At 34.9% G+C, this 18,124-nt stretch overlaps 1 protein-coding gene across 1 annotated transcript; it reads left to right on the forward strand.

Moving 5' to 3' along the window:
- The first annotated feature begins 80 nt into the window (after positions 1-80).
- Positions 81-17,430, forward strand: melk (maternal embryonic leucine zipper kinase). Its single transcript, XM_073842917.1, has 18 exons — positions 81-273; positions 738-818; positions 915-1,000; positions 1,170-1,286; positions 1,377-1,520; positions 2,279-2,347; positions 5,918-6,010; positions 6,101-6,199; positions 6,662-6,730; positions 6,814-6,912; positions 7,315-7,401; positions 8,728-8,856; positions 9,071-9,223; positions 10,730-11,000; positions 13,535-13,640; positions 14,454-14,613; positions 15,715-15,818; positions 16,795-17,430. Exons 2-18 carry the CDS (start codon positions 755-757, stop codon positions 16,970-16,972), a joined length of 2,028 nt encoding a protein of 675 aa, XP_073699018.1. The 5' UTR covers positions 81-273; positions 738-754; the 3' UTR covers positions 16,973-17,430.
- The last annotated feature ends 694 nt before the right edge of the window (positions 17,431-18,124 follow it).

The following is an 18,124-nucleotide window of genomic DNA, read 5'->3' on the forward strand; positions in this document are numbered from 1 at the left end:
AAAAAACACCTTCGACGTAGCGCAGAAGGACTTTTACCGTAACAGGAAACAGGAACTCTTCTGACGTAGCAAGTGGGAAATTCAAATTTTTTCAAACATGTTCCAATGAAAAATGCTTTGGCAGTTTTAATTTTATATCACATTTTAAACATATGTAATCTCGAGCAACAGAGTAAACTATTGTTTCTTTTTTAACATTACATTATACGCATTTTTATTATTGTTTTGCTCGCTTATATCGGCGTTTTGAAGTGAATCTTCGGAGCACCGCTGGTGAGTTTGTTGTTTTAACATGTTTGCCAAAACAAGCCTTTTTTATGGCTACATTTACACCAATTCATTTATTAACCTGTGGTAGTTTGACGGAGGTACATTTGAAAGATTTTACTTTTGTGGAATATGCTGATGTATCCAGAACATTGCTCCGCGAATATCCAAGTCAATAAAGTTTTAGGGATGTGAGCTGTCTTTTCACAGTAGAAACCAATCGAGAGAATGAAGATAAAAAAAATGATTCTCCTCAAAGATAGTCATCCAGCATTGATTGAGTGAACAGTAAATATAAAAGTTACTCTTTATGGTTGAAATCTTCTGTTTTGTGGTTTGATCGTGTTGTTTACACCGTTGTGCTCCCCATCCTCACAAAGTAACGTTACTTGATATTGCAAATGTTACAAGTGCTACTTAATCGGTGGTCTTAAACAAATGTGTAAAGAAAATATGCTGTTTTGATGCAGGTATAAGTGTCCTCAGCATGCCTATAGACAGCACTTCTGAACTTCTCAAGCACTATGAGGTTTATGAAACCATCGGCTCAGGTAATGTCCACTGATTTTGCTTTTATATAATGCTTTAGAGATTGTGCATATGAGAGAAAATAGCACATTTTGTTTTATTTCCGTTCTAACCCATAGGTGGGTTTGCCAAAGTCAAACTTGGTAGACACATACTGACAGGAGAGAAAGTGGCCATCAAAATAATGGAGAAAAAAGACCTAGGGGTAAGATCTTCTCCTTTAGGTTGGCCTTGCCTTAAAACAAATTTTACATTTGCACAAATTCTTTTAATGATTAATGAAATATAGAGATGTTGCTTAATTTATTTTAATTTTATATGAAACATGTTGTTTGGAAAAGAAGTGCTCTGTAAAGTGTGTTATCTATTTCAAGGATGATCTGCCCCGAGTTAAGATAGAGATTGAGGCTATGAAGAACCTCAGTCATCAACATGTGTGTCGTCTCTACCATGTTATTGAGACATCAAGCAAGATCTACATGGTGCTTGAGGTATGTTTTCTTTTCCTAAAAGTGATTCTGATGCTGAATGAAAATGGATTCACTTTGTATGGTTATATGCATATATCTTGTTGTTCTCAGTACTGTCCTGGAGGAGAACTGTTTGATTACATCATTGCCAAAGACCGGTTGTCAGAAGAAGAGACCCGAGTGTTTTTCCGTCAGATCATCTCTGCGTTGGCCTATGTTCATAGCCAAGGTTATGCCCACCGAGACCTCAAACCAGTAAGTCGGTTGAAGATAACATTTGACTTTAAAATAGCTTAACCATATACTGAGTTGTCCCATTTAAAGGAACAGGTCACCCAGAAATGAAAACTGTAAAAAAAAAAAAAAAAATGAAATTTTGCTAGAAATGTACTCACCCTCATGCCCTGATCAAGCTAAGTTTACAAGTGTAAATGGTCCTAAAGATTTCTAAACAAATATGTTGGTGGATTTTGATCACAACAGGGGATGGACTTTTAGCTGAAGGAAATCATGGACTGTATTTTTTGGCTAGAAGCAGCGGACTAAAGTAAATATGCCTGAATAATGAATTTGTTTTTACAAACATGCAGCTTTTCACTTGGAAGATGTTAATTAATGAACTGGAGTTGTGTTGATTACTTGCTGATTATTGTTTGCTTTTATCAGCTATTTGAACATGTCATTCCAAATCCATAAGGCTTTATTTTGTGAAACACAAAAGAGAAATTTAATACTGTGCTCATTCCTCTTTTCCATTCAATAAGAATAAACAGGGACTAGTGCTTTTAAGCTTTGAGAAGGACACAAAAGCACCATAAATATGGTCCAACTTGTGCACTACAGTATATTCCAAGCCGTGTGGCCATATCATAGCTTGGTGTAAGAAACTGACTGAACAATCTTCAGTTTTGAAACAACACGAGGGTGATTAAATGATGACAGTATTTTAATTGAGTGGTGAATTATTACACTATCAATGATTTCTTGACACAAATGTTTCTTTCTGATCTTAGGAAAACCTGCTGATCGATGAAGATCATAACCTAAAACTCATTGACTTTGGCCTTTGTGCCAAGCCGAAGGTGCGTATCCATTTTATGACCATTTCATTTTCTTGCTTAAAGGTGGCATGCAATGCATTGATACAATATTTTAAATTGTGCTCTGATATCTACATAGAAGGTATATGGCATAGGAACGGGCAGAAAATCTCCAGAAACGGTTTTACAGGTCCATTTACAACCCTAGGATTTGTCCCTAGAATTAAATGCTCTGTTATTACTTTATTTGGAAGGTTCATGAATAATAATGATGAGCTCTACTCTGATTGGCTGTTTCACAGTAGCTCGCACTACTGAAAAGATATTTAATCACGGAGCCCGAGCTGCTATTAGTATGCGGGTCTTTGAAACTGCTGTTTTATATGCATGATCATTTTACTTTCTCTTTTGATTTGTGATTGCGAGCTCTGTGTAATGTTATACTACAGCAGCAGTACTTACCATATATTTTACAAGTTTAGATGCTTGTTAGTGCTGCTCAAGATCTGTAAATCATTCACCATTGTCCACACACTCATCTCTCCTTACTCTGTTTATGTGGTAAGTGAAATCTTATGTACTGCAATGTAACAGACTACCGCTAGCAAAGAAGCTAACCGTGTCCCTTTAGTGTCTCGCCCTATTTTATTAGAACATGTTATTTGTTTTCCTCACCTTTCTGAGTACAGACACCAACCCATCCCTGCACTTAACATCTCCTGCACAACCTGGAACATAATATTTATCTCCGTGATCTGCCATTTTTGTTATTGTCCTCGCTTTGTTTTTTTCACAATAGCCTACCTGCAGAACTTCTGATGACTGGGCTATGCAAATGTTGGGGGCGTAACTATTAATGATCCTGAGACTATTACATCATAGTAGGGCTGGGCGATTCTTTCGATTTTTTCGATTAATTTGAATTTACGTTTTAAAGGGATAATTCACCCAAAAATGAAAATTTGATGTTTATCTGCTTACCCCCAATGCATCCAAGATGTAGGTTACTTTGTTTCCTCAGAAAAACACAAACAAAGATTTTTAACGAAAACCGGTGCAGTCTGCCAGCCTTATCATGGACGTGGATGGGCACCAAACCTTTAAAAGTAAACAAAAACATGCACAGACAAATCCAAATTACACCCTGCGGCTCGTGATGATACATTGATGTGTTAAGACACGAAACGATCGATTTTTGTGAGAAACTGAACAGTATTTATATCATTTTTTACCTTTGATACACAGCCACGTCCATCTGTAATGTGCACGAGTTTGGCATCAGTCACGTCACATGAGCACGCGCTCTGTCGTAGAATACGCAAACGCCGTAAGGGGAAATCAGTGAAAAGTCCCGGATGAGTTTGCGCAAACTAATTTAATCTTTTAGCTTTAAATCGGTTTAAACAATCAGGATACGCGCAAGTAATTACCATTTTGAATAGACGCTATACCCACAATCTCTGTGCTCTGTGTAAACAATGAGTGTCGTATACATGCGACAGATCGCTTCCGGCGTTTGCGTATTCTACGACAGAGCGCGTGCACATGTGACGTGACTGATGCCAAACTCGTGCACATTACAGATGGACGTGGCTGTGTATCAAAGGTAAAAAATGATATAAATACTGTTCAGTTTCTCACAAAAACCGATCGTTTCGTGTCTTAGGACATCAATGTATCATCACGAGCCGCAGGGTGTAATTTGGATTTGTCTGTGCATGTTTTTGTTTACTTTTAAAGGTTTGGTGCCCATCCACATCCATGATAAGGCTGGCAGACTGCACCGGTTTTTGTTAAAAATCTTTGTTTGTGTTTTTCTGAGGAAACAAAGTAACCTACATCTTGGATGCATTGGGGGTAAGCAGATAAACATCAAATTTTCATTTTTGGGTGAACTATCCCTTTAAGACGATTTAATTTATTAAATCGAGGTATCGCAATTTTTTTATAATATATATATATGTGTGTGTGTGTGTATTCAGAACGGAAAACAATGCGTTCTGGTAAAATAACGCGAGTCACTAAGGGGACATGATTAGCTGCTTGCTAGCAAGTTAGCCTGTTACATTACAGTACATACAATTTCACTTACCACATAAACAGAGTAGAGAGATGATTGAAGACAATGGCGAATTATTTGCATATCAGGGCTCTAGAGTGCGACCTAATTTCTCAATGGTGCGACTCGCCGTTCAAGGGCAAAAAGAAACTACGTGCGACTATGAAAAAATATTTAGGAGCCCCATGTGCGACTGACCCGACCAGCATATTTGTATTTGCGCTGAGTGGAGCTTCAAAGGTTTCTATGTGTTTTGCACGTTGACAAATGTATCTCAAGTGTAGAGAGAGTAGGCAGTAGCTTCGCTTATTATAATAGATCTTTGTGAGATTGCGAACTAAGATGAGTGACAGCTTTTAATCATTTTTAAGGGAGTTTGTAAATGAGATTTTGATTCATTACAACAGTTAAATAAACAAGAAGTTATTGTGTTATTAAGTTAAGTTAAGTGACTTACATTGTCTGACTACACTATTGCCTGATTTTGCTCTATTTCGTCGTTTAAAGTAGTCTGAAACAAGTCACAGCTGAGCCGCTGCGCATCTCCACTCAAACACAGCGGTGTTTCGTTTATGAATGAACATGCGTTTTTAAACAAATCTAGTGAAATGATTCAATTGCCCATTCATAAAGAGTCACTTGCTTTATTCTTGAATGAACCATCCGTTTGTATACGATATAAATGCAAGAGAAAAGCATGGCAATATATATTTTCCTCCCATCTCATATTTATTTGTCTTACAAACATTTACTGTGTCTGGTATGCTAAGAATGGGGCCTGGTGGAAAGCACTGATGCAGTTGCAATGTATATTGCAAAATATATGGTGCCCGTATATATTGTGGAAAATCTGGGGTTTCTTTACATGCTAAAAGAAGTGGGGCGGAAAATCGATTTAAATCGTAAATCGAATTTTTTGTGAAAAAATGGGGGATTTTATTTTTAGGCCATATCGCCCAGCCCTACATCATAGTCGCTGTTATGTTAGGATTAGCCTATTTTTCAGTGGTCTTTTGCAAACACCAGATTCATATAAGAAGGAGGAAACGATGGTGTTTGAGACTCACGGTATGTCATGTCCATGTACTGAACTGTTATTATTCAACTATGCCAAGGTAAATACAGTTTTCCATTCTATGGTACCTTTAAATAAAGTCAAGTCACATTTATTTATGTAGTGCTTTATACAATACAGATTGTTTTAAAGCAGCTTCACAGTAAACAGACATATAACAGTGTAAACACTACAAAAGTAATCAGTTATGCTCTAAAGAAGACAGTATCATTATTCAGCTCATGTTAGTTCAATGTTGATTCATTTCTCTTTAGTAGCAGTGTCATTATTCCAGAGTTGATTAATTGCGAAACCACTTAAATTTAGCTATAAAGCAGCTCTCTGAAAATTAATATTTTACCTAAACTTATCATTGTAAATATGTCCTTTGGTATGCTTTTAAATACGTATTTGACTTGAATTGCACTGAGTAAATGTTGTTGTTGTTGTTGTTGTTGTTGTTTTTCAAGTTAAAAGTTGTGAATTTTACTTCGATTAGGGCGGTTTGGGTTTTGAATTGCTGACCTGTTGTGGCAGTCCAGCATACGCAGCTCCAGAGCTCATTCAGGGCAAAGCTTACATCGGTTCTGAGGTCAGTATGGCATATGTGTTTCAAAAGTATTTGAAAGCAATGGAAAATGACACGTGTATTTCTTGTGATCTCATGGCATGTGTGTTTCAGGCTGATGTGTGGAGCATGGGTGTATTGCTTTACGCTCTACTGTGTGGTTTTCTTCCATTTGATGATGACAATTGTATGGTCCTCTACAGAAAAATCACAGTAAGTTTTTGTTACATGTAAGCATTAAATTCCACCAGCACTATTTATTCATTCATGCATTTATTAGGTTACTGAAATGGCAGTAGTTTTGTATTTAAATTACAATAAGGTTCATTACTTAACTACATTAGCTAGTGTGAACTAAGAATGTACAATACAGCATTTAATAAGATTAGTTAATGTTAATTTCAGCATTTACTAATGCATTATTAAAATCACAAGTTGTCTTTGTTAACATTAGTTAATGCACTGTGAACTAACATGAACAATGAACAACTGTATTTTTATTAACTAACAATAACAAAAATTAGTAAATAGTGTAATAAATGTATTGTTCGTTGTTCGTTCAAGTTAATTAATACAATAACTAATGTTAACAAATGACACCTTATTGTAAAGTGTTAATGTTTTGTATAGTATGTGATCTCATATTATGTAATATTGTGGTTTGTGTTTTAACAGAGAGGCAAATATAGCAACCCGCACTGGCTTTCACCTGCTAGCATTCTGCTTCTAAACCAGATGATACAGGTACTGTGCATAGTTTATGTGTCTGTTTGATGCATTTAGTAAGGCAGTATGATTTCATGGCAGTTTATTCTCTTCTCCTGCAGGTGGACCCAAAGAGGCGTTTGACTGTGAAACAGTTGCTTGATCACCCTTGGGTTATGAAGGGATACAGCTCACCAGTGGAGTGGCACAGTAAATATCCTGTAAGATGCGTTTTATAAACATTATAGTTGCATCATATGCCTCCAAAATCCAGTTAGAAGCAAATATTATTTTTATAAGACCTTTTTTTGGGCTTAAATGTTGTGATTCTTATTGTTTTACTTATCCATAACAAATTATTTCTGCTTTAGTTCCTTTAAAGTTTTAACAGGTTCAAATGACCTTAATATGTTTACATCAAATGAAACAGACATGGGTTAGGATATTTATTCATCAGCAGTGTTTATTGATTCTTTATTGATGAACACTTAACTATTAAACACCGCTAATGAATGTAGAGAATATTGTGTATGAGTCAGATGTAATTGTACTTCTGATAAACAAGTAACCCAGTTTTTAACTTCCTAAATGTATCATTTCTTTTGTGTGTTTGTTCTTTTTAGTTGGGTCATATAGATGAAGACTGCATCACTGAAATGGCTGTGGCTTTTAAACAGTCCAGACAACGCACAGTCCAGCTTGTGTCAGAGGTACAGAGTGATTCCTGTGATTTTAAATGAATATTTATTAATATTAGAGTTCATAAGTAATTATTTGTTTTTGTTTGTTTTATATATAGTGCATAGCTCTAGTAAAGACTACCATTGAAATGTCAGACGTCAGTAAGATTTTTTTTTTTAGACTGTTAATGGAGTCTCACAAAGGCTGCTTTTATTTGATCAAAAATACTATAAAACTAATATCTTTAAATATAATTACAATTTAAAACAACTGTTTTCTATTTTAATAGTTATTAAATGTAATTCTTTCCTGCAGTCTTCAGTGTCACATGATTCTTCAGAAATCGATTTAATTAGCTAATTTGGTGTTTAAGAAACATTTCCTAATAATATTAATGTAAAAAAACAAACAGTTGTTCTTCTGATACTTTTCTTTATTTTTTAATTTAATTTAATTTTTATCTATTTTTTAACTATAACAATTAAAAAAAAAACATTTATTTGTGACCCTGGACCACAAAACCAGTCATAAGAGTCAATTTTCTGAAGTGTATACATCATCTGAAAGCTATAAGCGTTCCATTAATGTATGATTTGTTAGGATAGGACAATATTTGGCTGAGATGCAACTATTTGAAAATATGGAATCTGAGGATATTGATAAAATATTGAGAAAATCGCCTTTAAAGTTGTCCAAACCAAGTTCCTAGCAATGCATATTACTAATCAAAAATTAAGGTTTGATATATTTATGGTAGGGAATTTACAAAATATCTTCATGGAACATGATCTTTACTAAATATCCTAATGATTTTTGGCTATTGCTACAAATATACCCGTGTACTTAAGACTGGTTTTGTGGTAAACGAGTCACATTTTGATTTATTATCTGTTTATTTTAAATGGACAACTTTTGTCAATGTCAAAATCTATTCTGTACTGTTACATTTGATCAATTTAATGTGTTTTTTATTATTTTTTTTAAATGACTTCAAGCAATTGAACTGTAGTATACATGCCGTTTTAGTAATAATTTATGCAAATGAAGCAAACAGCTGCAAATTGTCCCATTGTAAACTTGAGATGTTTGCATCTGGTTGTATTGAACTTTTTAGAATTTTATGGAATAACTGCTTAACCAGAGAAAAATGATAACTGCAAAGAAAAGCAGGAAATCACTTTACTTGACATTAATATGGTGACCACTAGATGTCAGTAGATGCCAGTACATTGGCGAAAGCCGCTTTGCTTGAACTACTGAGATGTGAGTTCTTAATAATTCCCTCTGTTATAAACCTAAGTATTATACATCAATCACAAAAATAAGAAATCTGTGCTCTGCTTGTTTTTCTTCAGTGGAAGTATGATCAAATGACCGCCACCTACCTTTTACTGCTGGCTAAAAAGCGTCAAGGCCGACCTGTGCGTCTGAGAGTAGAATGCCCCATGATTGACCCCATGTACTCTCCTTTACAGGACATACAAGTGAGTTCAAAATTCACATTCATATGTTTAGGAGCATTATGAATGCATAATGGTCAGTTCATGATACATTTATAAATACAAAGATGGTATTACCATGATACTTTAAAGTCACACAGAAGCTATAGATGTGTTTATTTATTTATTTAGCTTGATGTGTAAATGCTTATGTAGTTGAAGTCGTTTACAGGAGTATGATTTTGTGTATCTGTCTCAGCTGAAGAAAAGTCTACGCTTCAGTGAGGATGATGATGGTGTTCACCCAGTGGTGCTTGGCTCTATGGTCTTCCCCCCTGATTGCTACGATGACGAGAATCCCTGGACCCCTCTCACACCCAAGAACACACACACTACAAACACTCCACGCATGGTTAGCCTCCGTGTTCTCTTTATTTGTCTCTTCCCACTTGTCCAGTGCTGCTTATATAGCCAAAGTTTTTTTTCTTCTACATTTAACTTCCTTTTTATTCTCCATTCTCCTTTTCTCATACTGCATCTTACTTGTTTTGTTAGTTAATACTATTACTTGTTTTTGTTTAATATACTTTTTTTTTTCTTTTTTTTTTTTCAAAAAGTCACGGAACACCGCACTGTTAACTGGTGAAACAGTCCTCCTGAATTATTGCAGTGTTAATAAAAAAAAAGTGTGTGTTTGGTAAAAAGTTAAGAAATTTAAAAAGTTAAAGCTGGAATAATTAAGATTTTTTTATAATGTTTTTAAAAGAAGTCGGTAACACTTACAATAAGGTGTTATTTGTTTACATTAGTTGATGTATAAACTAACATGAACAAACAATGAACACTACATTTATTACAATATTTATTAATCTATTAATGTTAGTTAAAAAAATACAGTTGTTCATTGCTTGCTCATGTTAGTACATTAATGTTAACAAACACCACTTGTGATAATAATAATGCATTTGTAAATGCTGAAATTAACATTAACTAACATTAATAAATGCTGTAAAAGTACTGATCATTCTTAGTTCATGTTAACTAATGAACCTTATTGTAAAGTGTTACCAAGAAGTCTTATTTTCACAAAGGATGCATTTATTCTAGTCTTTAGAGTCACATGATCCTTCAGAAATCATTTCAAATATGCTGATTTGGTGCATATTATTGTAGAAGTTAAAAACTTGTGCTTGAGGCTCATTAATTATTATTTTTTGCTATTTTTATTCAACGAAGACATATTAAATTGAGCAAAGGTGACAGAAAAGACTTTTATAATATTACAAAATATTTTTATTTCATAAAAATGTTCTTTTGAACTTTCTTTTCATCAAAGAATGTATCCTGGTTTCCACGGAAATATTAAGCAGTAAGACAATTTCAACAGTGATAATAGTAAGAACCATTGTTAATATTTGAGCACAAATAATATTTGATACCTAAGCACTAAATTAGAATATTAGAATGATTTCTGAAGGATCATGTGACACTGAAGACTGGAATAATGATGCTGAAAACTTAGCTTTGCCACCACAGGAAACAATTACATTTAGAAATGTCTTAAAATAGAGAAAAGTTATTTTAAATTGTAGTAATATTTACAGTATTAATGTTTTACTGTATTTTTTGATAAAAACAGAAGGCAGCCTTGGTGAGCATAAGAGACTTCTTTCAAAAACAATAAGAAATTGTATTTATTCAGCCTTTTTAATAACAGTATATGGCAACAGATTTCAACACATGTAACTTTGATAATGTTATTTGTTTCCAAAATGAAACCAAATGTTAAGCAGGTAATAATGTTAGGCATTTCACAGTCAAGTTTGTGATTCTCAGTGACTTTTTTTTTGCATTACTAAAGGAAATACTTAATGTAACTTTAGTTACTAATTGTTTTGAAAACTCTTGTCATCACCAGAAGCTCACCTCTGAAACATCAGAGAAGAAGCGGAATGAAATCGGTTACTCCCCCATCATAGAGCAAGGGAGACCTCGTCAACAGAAGCCAGAGAGACGTGATAGAACCAGAGAAAATAAAGAGAATCTTAACGTGACAGGCACAGATGGAGATGTTTTTGCTCTGCCGCCCCCCCGAACTCCAATGTGTAGCAGAAAGACCAAATCCAACAGAAATGTAGCGACAACACCTAACAACAACATCACTACCACAACCAGCGACGCAAACAAAGGTGAGATGATTAGTGAATCAGTTAAACATCACAAAAAGTGTACAAAGTGTTCACTTTTGATTTTATTATCCAAATATGTTATCCTTTGCTGAAATATTCTTATCACTTCTTTTGTGTTTACGTTTTATGTATAGAGCACACTTTCTCCAGAATGAAATGAATTCATTTTGTTTCTTGACCTCAACTGTTACATACAGTTGAGGTCAAAAGTTTACACCCCCCTTTCAAAATCTGCAAAATGTTAATTATTTTACCAAAATAAGAGGGATCATACAAAATGCTTGTTATTGTTTGTTTAGTACTGACCTGAATAAGATATTTCACATAAAAGATGTTTACATATAGTCCACAAGAGAAAATAATAGTAGAATTTATAAAAAAAATGACCCAGTTCAAAAGTTTACATCCCCTAGATTCTTAAAGGTCCCATATTGTCAAAATCGAAATTTCCTGGCTTTTTTTCATGATAACTGAGGTCTAGGGGCTATGTAACTACCATATGAGTTTCAAAACAGTCAATCCACAGTAAACTGCACACAGCCTGCTTAAAGTAGCTGTTCATTTTCACGAGCCGCTGTGACTTCTGTAACGATGTGACGTCCGATCTACTCAGTCACCACCCCGAGCACCAACCAGCGTCCCACCCTCTTTTTGTCAAACCCAGACAATATCGTGTCCATAACATTGCTAAGCAACAACAACACGAAAACAAGTTGAGAAAACCCTGTTCAGTCCATAGATGCCGAAACTACATCATTGCACAGGCTTCAGAACAACGTGAATATAAGAGACCACTGGCACGTCAACTTCAGCCTCTTTCACACAGCGATTCCGGTAAATACACGGATAATGTGTCCCATGATTTGTTCCGGAATTGTTTAATTTGGTTCATTCACATTTGTTTTCCGGAATCTGTGCGTGCTTTACACACAACCCATAAAGACATGTGACGTTTGGATGTGAGATGTAATGCGACGCGTACGTTTCACTAAACTGAAACTAACCTGAACAAACTGTGCTTCAGCGCTGATAGTGAGGAGCTGGCTCTGCCCGATCGCCGCTTCATTCCACTTTGCACGTATTTTTTCGTCGTGAAGAGTCGCAGGGTAATGTGCATCACTACAACACTGCCTTTATGGTTCTGGCTTTTGTTCACACAGCGCTCGTTCCCGTAATTTTCCAGAATCAGCGCGCATTATGCATTCGGTGTTTGAAAAAGAAAAAAATTAATGATCATTCTGAAATATCCTGTTGAGTATCAGCAGGCTAGGCTCTCTCTATGGCTCTGGGCTCGGCTAAAGCATACATGACCGTAGTTACCTGTGGTTGGCCTGGCTTTGCGTCACTCAGAAAACAACAGGCCAATCAGAAGAGAGGCTCATGAATATTAATTAGATGGGCCAAAATCGACCTGTTTTTGACAGAGCTCCTAAAAAAGGAGCTGTAAAAATATATTGAGATGGATTTTGGCACTTATACCGCAAATATATATTCTTAAGGACATCAACAAATAAAATAAACCTCCAGAAATGTGTACAATATGGGACCTTTAATATTATGTTCTTACCTGAATGATCCTCAGCTGGTTTTTTTTGTTTGTTTTTTTGTTTAGTGAGAGTTGTTCATGAGTCCCTTATTTGTCCTGAACAGTTAAACTGCTGTTCTTCAGAAAAATCCTCCAGGTCCCACAAATTCTTTGGTTTTTCATCTTTTTTGTGTATTTGAACCCTTTCCAACAATGACTGTATGATTTTACACTTAATGCATGTTTTTTCCTTCTGTAGCATTAGTAAGCATTTGAAACTTCTGTAATAGTTGCACATGAGTCCCTCAGTTGTCCTCAGTGTGAAAAGATCGATCTCAAAATCATATAGTCATTGTTGGAAAGGGTTCAAATACACAGAAATGCTGGAAAACCAAAGACTTTGTGGGACCTGAAGGATTTTTTTGAAGAACAGTAGGTAGTTTAACTGTTTAGGACAAACAAGAGACTCATAAACAACTATCACAACAAAAACCCCCCCCCAAAAAAACAGATGTGGATCATTCAGGTAAGAACCCAGTATTAAGAATCAAGGGGATGTAAACTTTTGAACAGGGTCATTTTTAAAAATTCTTTTGGTGTCATTCAGCAAGGTATTGTGCCGACTGTAGATGCTTAAACCCCTTATCTGGGGTTTAAAAGAATATATCTAAAAAGAGTTTGTGTCTGCTTTAATATGTTGTGTCGTCTAGCATTTATAGTTTGATTCAGTTGACCAGAGTGTGAGTGTATGTCTCTGTATGGGCGCAGTGTGTCTAGGGAAACGTCTTCATGTCCCAACATCCACTGTGTCCACCTCGTTACTGTCACACACCACCTCCTGCACTGGAACGGACAGGTGCACACTGGGGACGGAGCGTGTGTGTATGTGTGCATGCGTGTGTGTACGAGACAACTCCCGAAGCGCATACTGACAGCTGTACGTGTTGCTGTTCACAGTGCTGCGGCAGCATGTAGCATGTAGTGACACGTGTTTATCCTGTGTGTGCAGGAGCGGGCAGTGCCACTAAAGAAGTGTCCCGCAGGAGAGAAGTGGACCAACAGCAGAACGGCCAACAAGGAGAATTGGATATACTGGCTTTTAGCCCCGAGAGAAGGTAAAGGACTTTCTGTCTCTTGTGAGAAGAGTCAAATAACCAGCTCAAAGAAAGAAAAAGAATGGAGTGGCGCAGGACTGTGGGGTTTAAAGGTGAAGTGTGTTATTGTGCCCTAAGAGTAAAAAGAATTACAATCACAGGTTTTCCAAAAAATGGCTCATAAATACATATACATAATTGACACTACACCTTTAAAATATTATATTTTTAAAATAACTTCGGTCACACTTTATATTAGGTGGCCTTAACTATTATGTACTTGCGTTACAAAAATAAGTACAATGTACTTAATCTGCTCATATTGTATTCCAAAACACGTTTGCTTCTATTAAGGTGGGATATGGGTAAAGTTAGGGACAGGTTTAGTGGTATGGGTAGGTTTAAGGGTGGGTTAGGGTGTAAGGGATGGGTCAACAATGGTAATTACAGAAATGAATTACAAATGTAATTGCATATAGGTTTTTAAAAAATATATAAGTACAATGTAAAAACATGTATGTACACAATAACTACATTGTACCAAATGATTAATTTAAATGTACGTACATAGTAGTTAAGGCCACCTTAACTAAAAAGTGTCACAATTGCGAGAACTATAACACGTAATTGAGTTATTAGGTCAGAATTGTGAGATATAAACTCACAATTCTGAGAACATACCAGTCTTTTCTCTCAGAATTGGACTCGCAATTTATCTCGAAATTCTGAGTTTATTTCTCACAATTGGGAGTTTATATCTTGCAATTCTGACTTCATTTTTGTATTTATAGAAATGTGAAGTTATATTCTAAACTGCATTTTCCACATCTCCAGGTCTCGATCTCTGGACTTGGCTGGCTGTCAGGTAGACAGTGGGCAGAAGCGTAAGGGAGGTAAAGTGTTTGGCAGTCTGGAGAGAGGCCTGGATAAAGTCATTACAATGCTCACACCCAGCAAGAAGAGAGGACCTCGAGATGGACCACGCAAAATTAAGGTATCATTCGTCTTATTTTTACATTTGTATTGTTTGTCTGTTATTCTCATCAGTGCATGAAATGCCCTTCTTTTTCATATTCCAGTTATTTATAACTGTGATTTGGCATGATTATTACTTGATTATCACACGTGACCCGTTTCACAAACACCACCTCACTGGAGGTTAACCAAACTTAAAAAGGAATAGGTCAACATTTACTCACTCTCATGCCATAATCTTGTATGACTTCATTGATTACAAAAGATGTTTGACAATATGTTCAAGCTGCTCCCTTTAAAAAAAAAATTAAAGCAGTGGTTTCACTCCAAGGCCCACTATTGTCCACAACAATATTCAAATGCCCCTATGACTTTTGAAATGAGACATACAGTCAAACCAAAAACTATTCAGACACCAGATATAATTTTTGATATTTTTTTACTAGTGGGTGCAAGACACTATAGTTAACTTATGTAAGCGAGGATAGTAAAATAAAGTAATACATTCTTCATACAGTAAACTATCAGTAAAACTAATAAGAATTTGGGACCAAACATTTGATTTGACACTTTGACCTGACCATGTTTTGTTACATACCTTTCTATCAAGATGAATTTGTTCTGACACTGTTTAACTCTTGAGTTATTATCATATTTTATTCCCATTTTCTAAACTATAGTGAATAATTTTAGTGAATTTTTTTTAAGTATCACAAACAACTTGTGTGCTCTCTTTGAGGAACAGACTGAATTCTATTTGTAATCAATGGAAGAAAGACACTTTTAATAGATAAAGAAACTCATACAGTTTTGGAACAACTTGAGAGTTAAATGATGATAGAATTCTTTTTTTTTTTTTTTTTTTTTTTTGTCATTTACTCACTTTCAAGTTGTTCCAAACCTGAGTTTCTTTCTTCTGGTGAACACATAAGAAGAATGTGGGTAACCAAACAGTTACTGGTCCTTATTGACTTCCATAGTATTTTTTTTAAACTATCCCTTTAACATTTGCTTCATGTGTCCATATTTCTTTCTATTTCATTTCAGGTAGTCTCTCCATAATGCACATGTTGACGTTCATCAGTGATTATATATAACATAACTTCTTCTATTTTTTTAGGCTCAATACAACGTGACACTCACCAGTCAGACTAATGCTGACCAAGTTCTCAATCAGATTCTCAGCATCTTACCAGAGAAGAACGTAGACTTCGTTCAGAAGGGGTAAGTTAAATGCTTACATCAAGTGTCTCTTGAAATGGCAATTCAAAAGGTTTTTTCTGCTAAACCAGTGGTTCCCAACCAGGGGAATCAAACTAATCAATTTAAACATCAGCAGGTTGATGAGTATTTAAATCAATACAGCATTATTAATATATTACAAAATATAATAAATATATTATATCAAGTAAATTCTAAATCCAAACTTTTTTTTATTGATGAACCTACATTTCTGAAATACAGAACATAACTGCATGTTAATTTAATACACTACCAGTCAAAAGTTTTTGAACCGTAAGATTTTAAAGTAGTCTCTTCTGCTTACTGAGCCTGCATTTATTTGATCAAAAGTACAACAAAAATAGTAACATTTAGATTTTTTTTTTTACCATTTAAAGTAACTTTTCTATTTGAATATATTTTAAAATATAATTTATTTCTGTGATTTCAAAGCTGAATTTTTAACAATAGTATAGTGTATAATGTTACAAAAGAAATTTATTTCAGATAAATGCTGCTCTTTGGATCTTTCTATTCATCAAAGAATCCTGAAAAATGTACTCTACTGTTTTAAAATTGCTAATAATAGAAAAATATTACGTGAACAGCAAATCAGCAAGACTGGAGTAATAATGCTAAAAATGTAGCTTTGATCACAGGAATAAATTACATTTAAAAAAATATTCAAATAGAAAGCAGTTATTTAAAATGGTAAAAATATTTCACAATATTACGGCTTTTGCTGTATTTTGGATTGAATAAATGCAGGCTTTAAAAAAAACATTAAAAATCTTACTGTTCAAAAACTTTTGACTGGTAGTGTATATTAATAAAAATGTTTGAAAACAAGCCGCTTTGTCATAATACAGAAAATATAGTGTTTAAGTCGAAGACAATAAGAACCACGGCTAAACCAAATTACATGGATTAGTTGTTAATTTGATATATGCAATTATAATGTCCTCTTTTTTTCTGTTAGCTATACTCTGAAGTGCCACACACAGTCAGACTTTGGAAAGGTGACAATGCAGTTTGAGCTGGAGGTGTGTATGCTGCAGAAGCCTGAGGTGGTCGGGATCCGTCGACAGCGGCTCAAAGGTGACGCCTGGGTGTATAAACACCTGGTAGAGGACATCCTGTCCACCTCCAGCATCTGAAGTCATTTGAAGTCTACTTCAAGAGTGACATCACCTCTTCCCCACCCTGAGTTTAACACGGTGGGGAAGAGTTTGATGTTTGTTTGATGTCCATTTACAGAATGCACTCTAATTCTGCTTTACACTTTTTATGACCACATTCATAATTTTTCATTATGTGCGGGAGATGGTACAGTATTCTGCCCTTGAGAGAAATGCAAGTTTTTTTTGTCACTTTATTATTATGACCTTCTAATTTAGCAATAAGCAATACTCATATAGCATTATGGCATCATTTGTATTTTATTTGTCTTTTGTTTTTGTGTGTCTCCATGATATAATGTCTATGTCGTGTTTTATTTGTTTTAACATGTAAAGTTTCTAATCTGTTACCCTGTGAGATGTCTGTCATTTTGTACATGTTTACGTTTGATAATGTCAATCTGACATGTAATTAAATAAATATTTTTTAACATCTATGTCTGTATTAGTGACAGGTTTATTTGTAAAATGTATTTCTCAAATCATTTGGAGAAAAAAAAAACTTCAAACAGCTGTGGTGCAGTAACACAGCATCTTAAGGACATTTTCGAAAAGAAAATGTATTTTTAAACATCCAAATAATGAATGCAAAAATAGTTTATTTTATCCTTTTGTATAGATCATAATTTTAGAGAGAGTTAAGAGTAGAAGAATAAAAACTACAGTATGCATAAGTGGAATTTGAAAATAAAACAAATGTTTATCGTAAAACAACAACAATAAGAAGCAATTTGAATGTGTCTGTCACAAAAAGAAATGTATTTTCAATAAATAAACACCTGAGAACCAACCATATATATTCTTATAGCTAAATATTATCCCCCGTAACACCATGTGTGCAAGTGTTCTTGGTATTTAAGTTTGTATTTATGGCCTGATGTGTCAGCAGTAATGCAAAGGCTATAGAATATCCAAGACATGTCACTCGTGTAGTTTTGAATGGGGAAAAATGCAACGTTCATTATGGCCGCGAAGCCCCGCCTTCTTAGTGAAAGAGCCAATCGTTGATTAGTAAAGTCAGCGCGTCACTGCAGCTGCCGTTAAAGGGACTTTGCAGTAATGTTTTTTTTTCCACAGACTTTGCAGTAATGTAAGTCCTTTAAATTGGAGACTCATTACGTTGTTTGTTTT

The sequence above is a fragment of the Garra rufa genome, chromosome 6 (assembly GCF_049309525.1).
Source record: "Garra rufa chromosome 6, GarRuf1.0, whole genome shotgun sequence".
Lineage (NCBI taxonomy): Eukaryota > Metazoa > Chordata > Actinopteri > Cypriniformes > Cyprinidae > Garra > Garra rufa.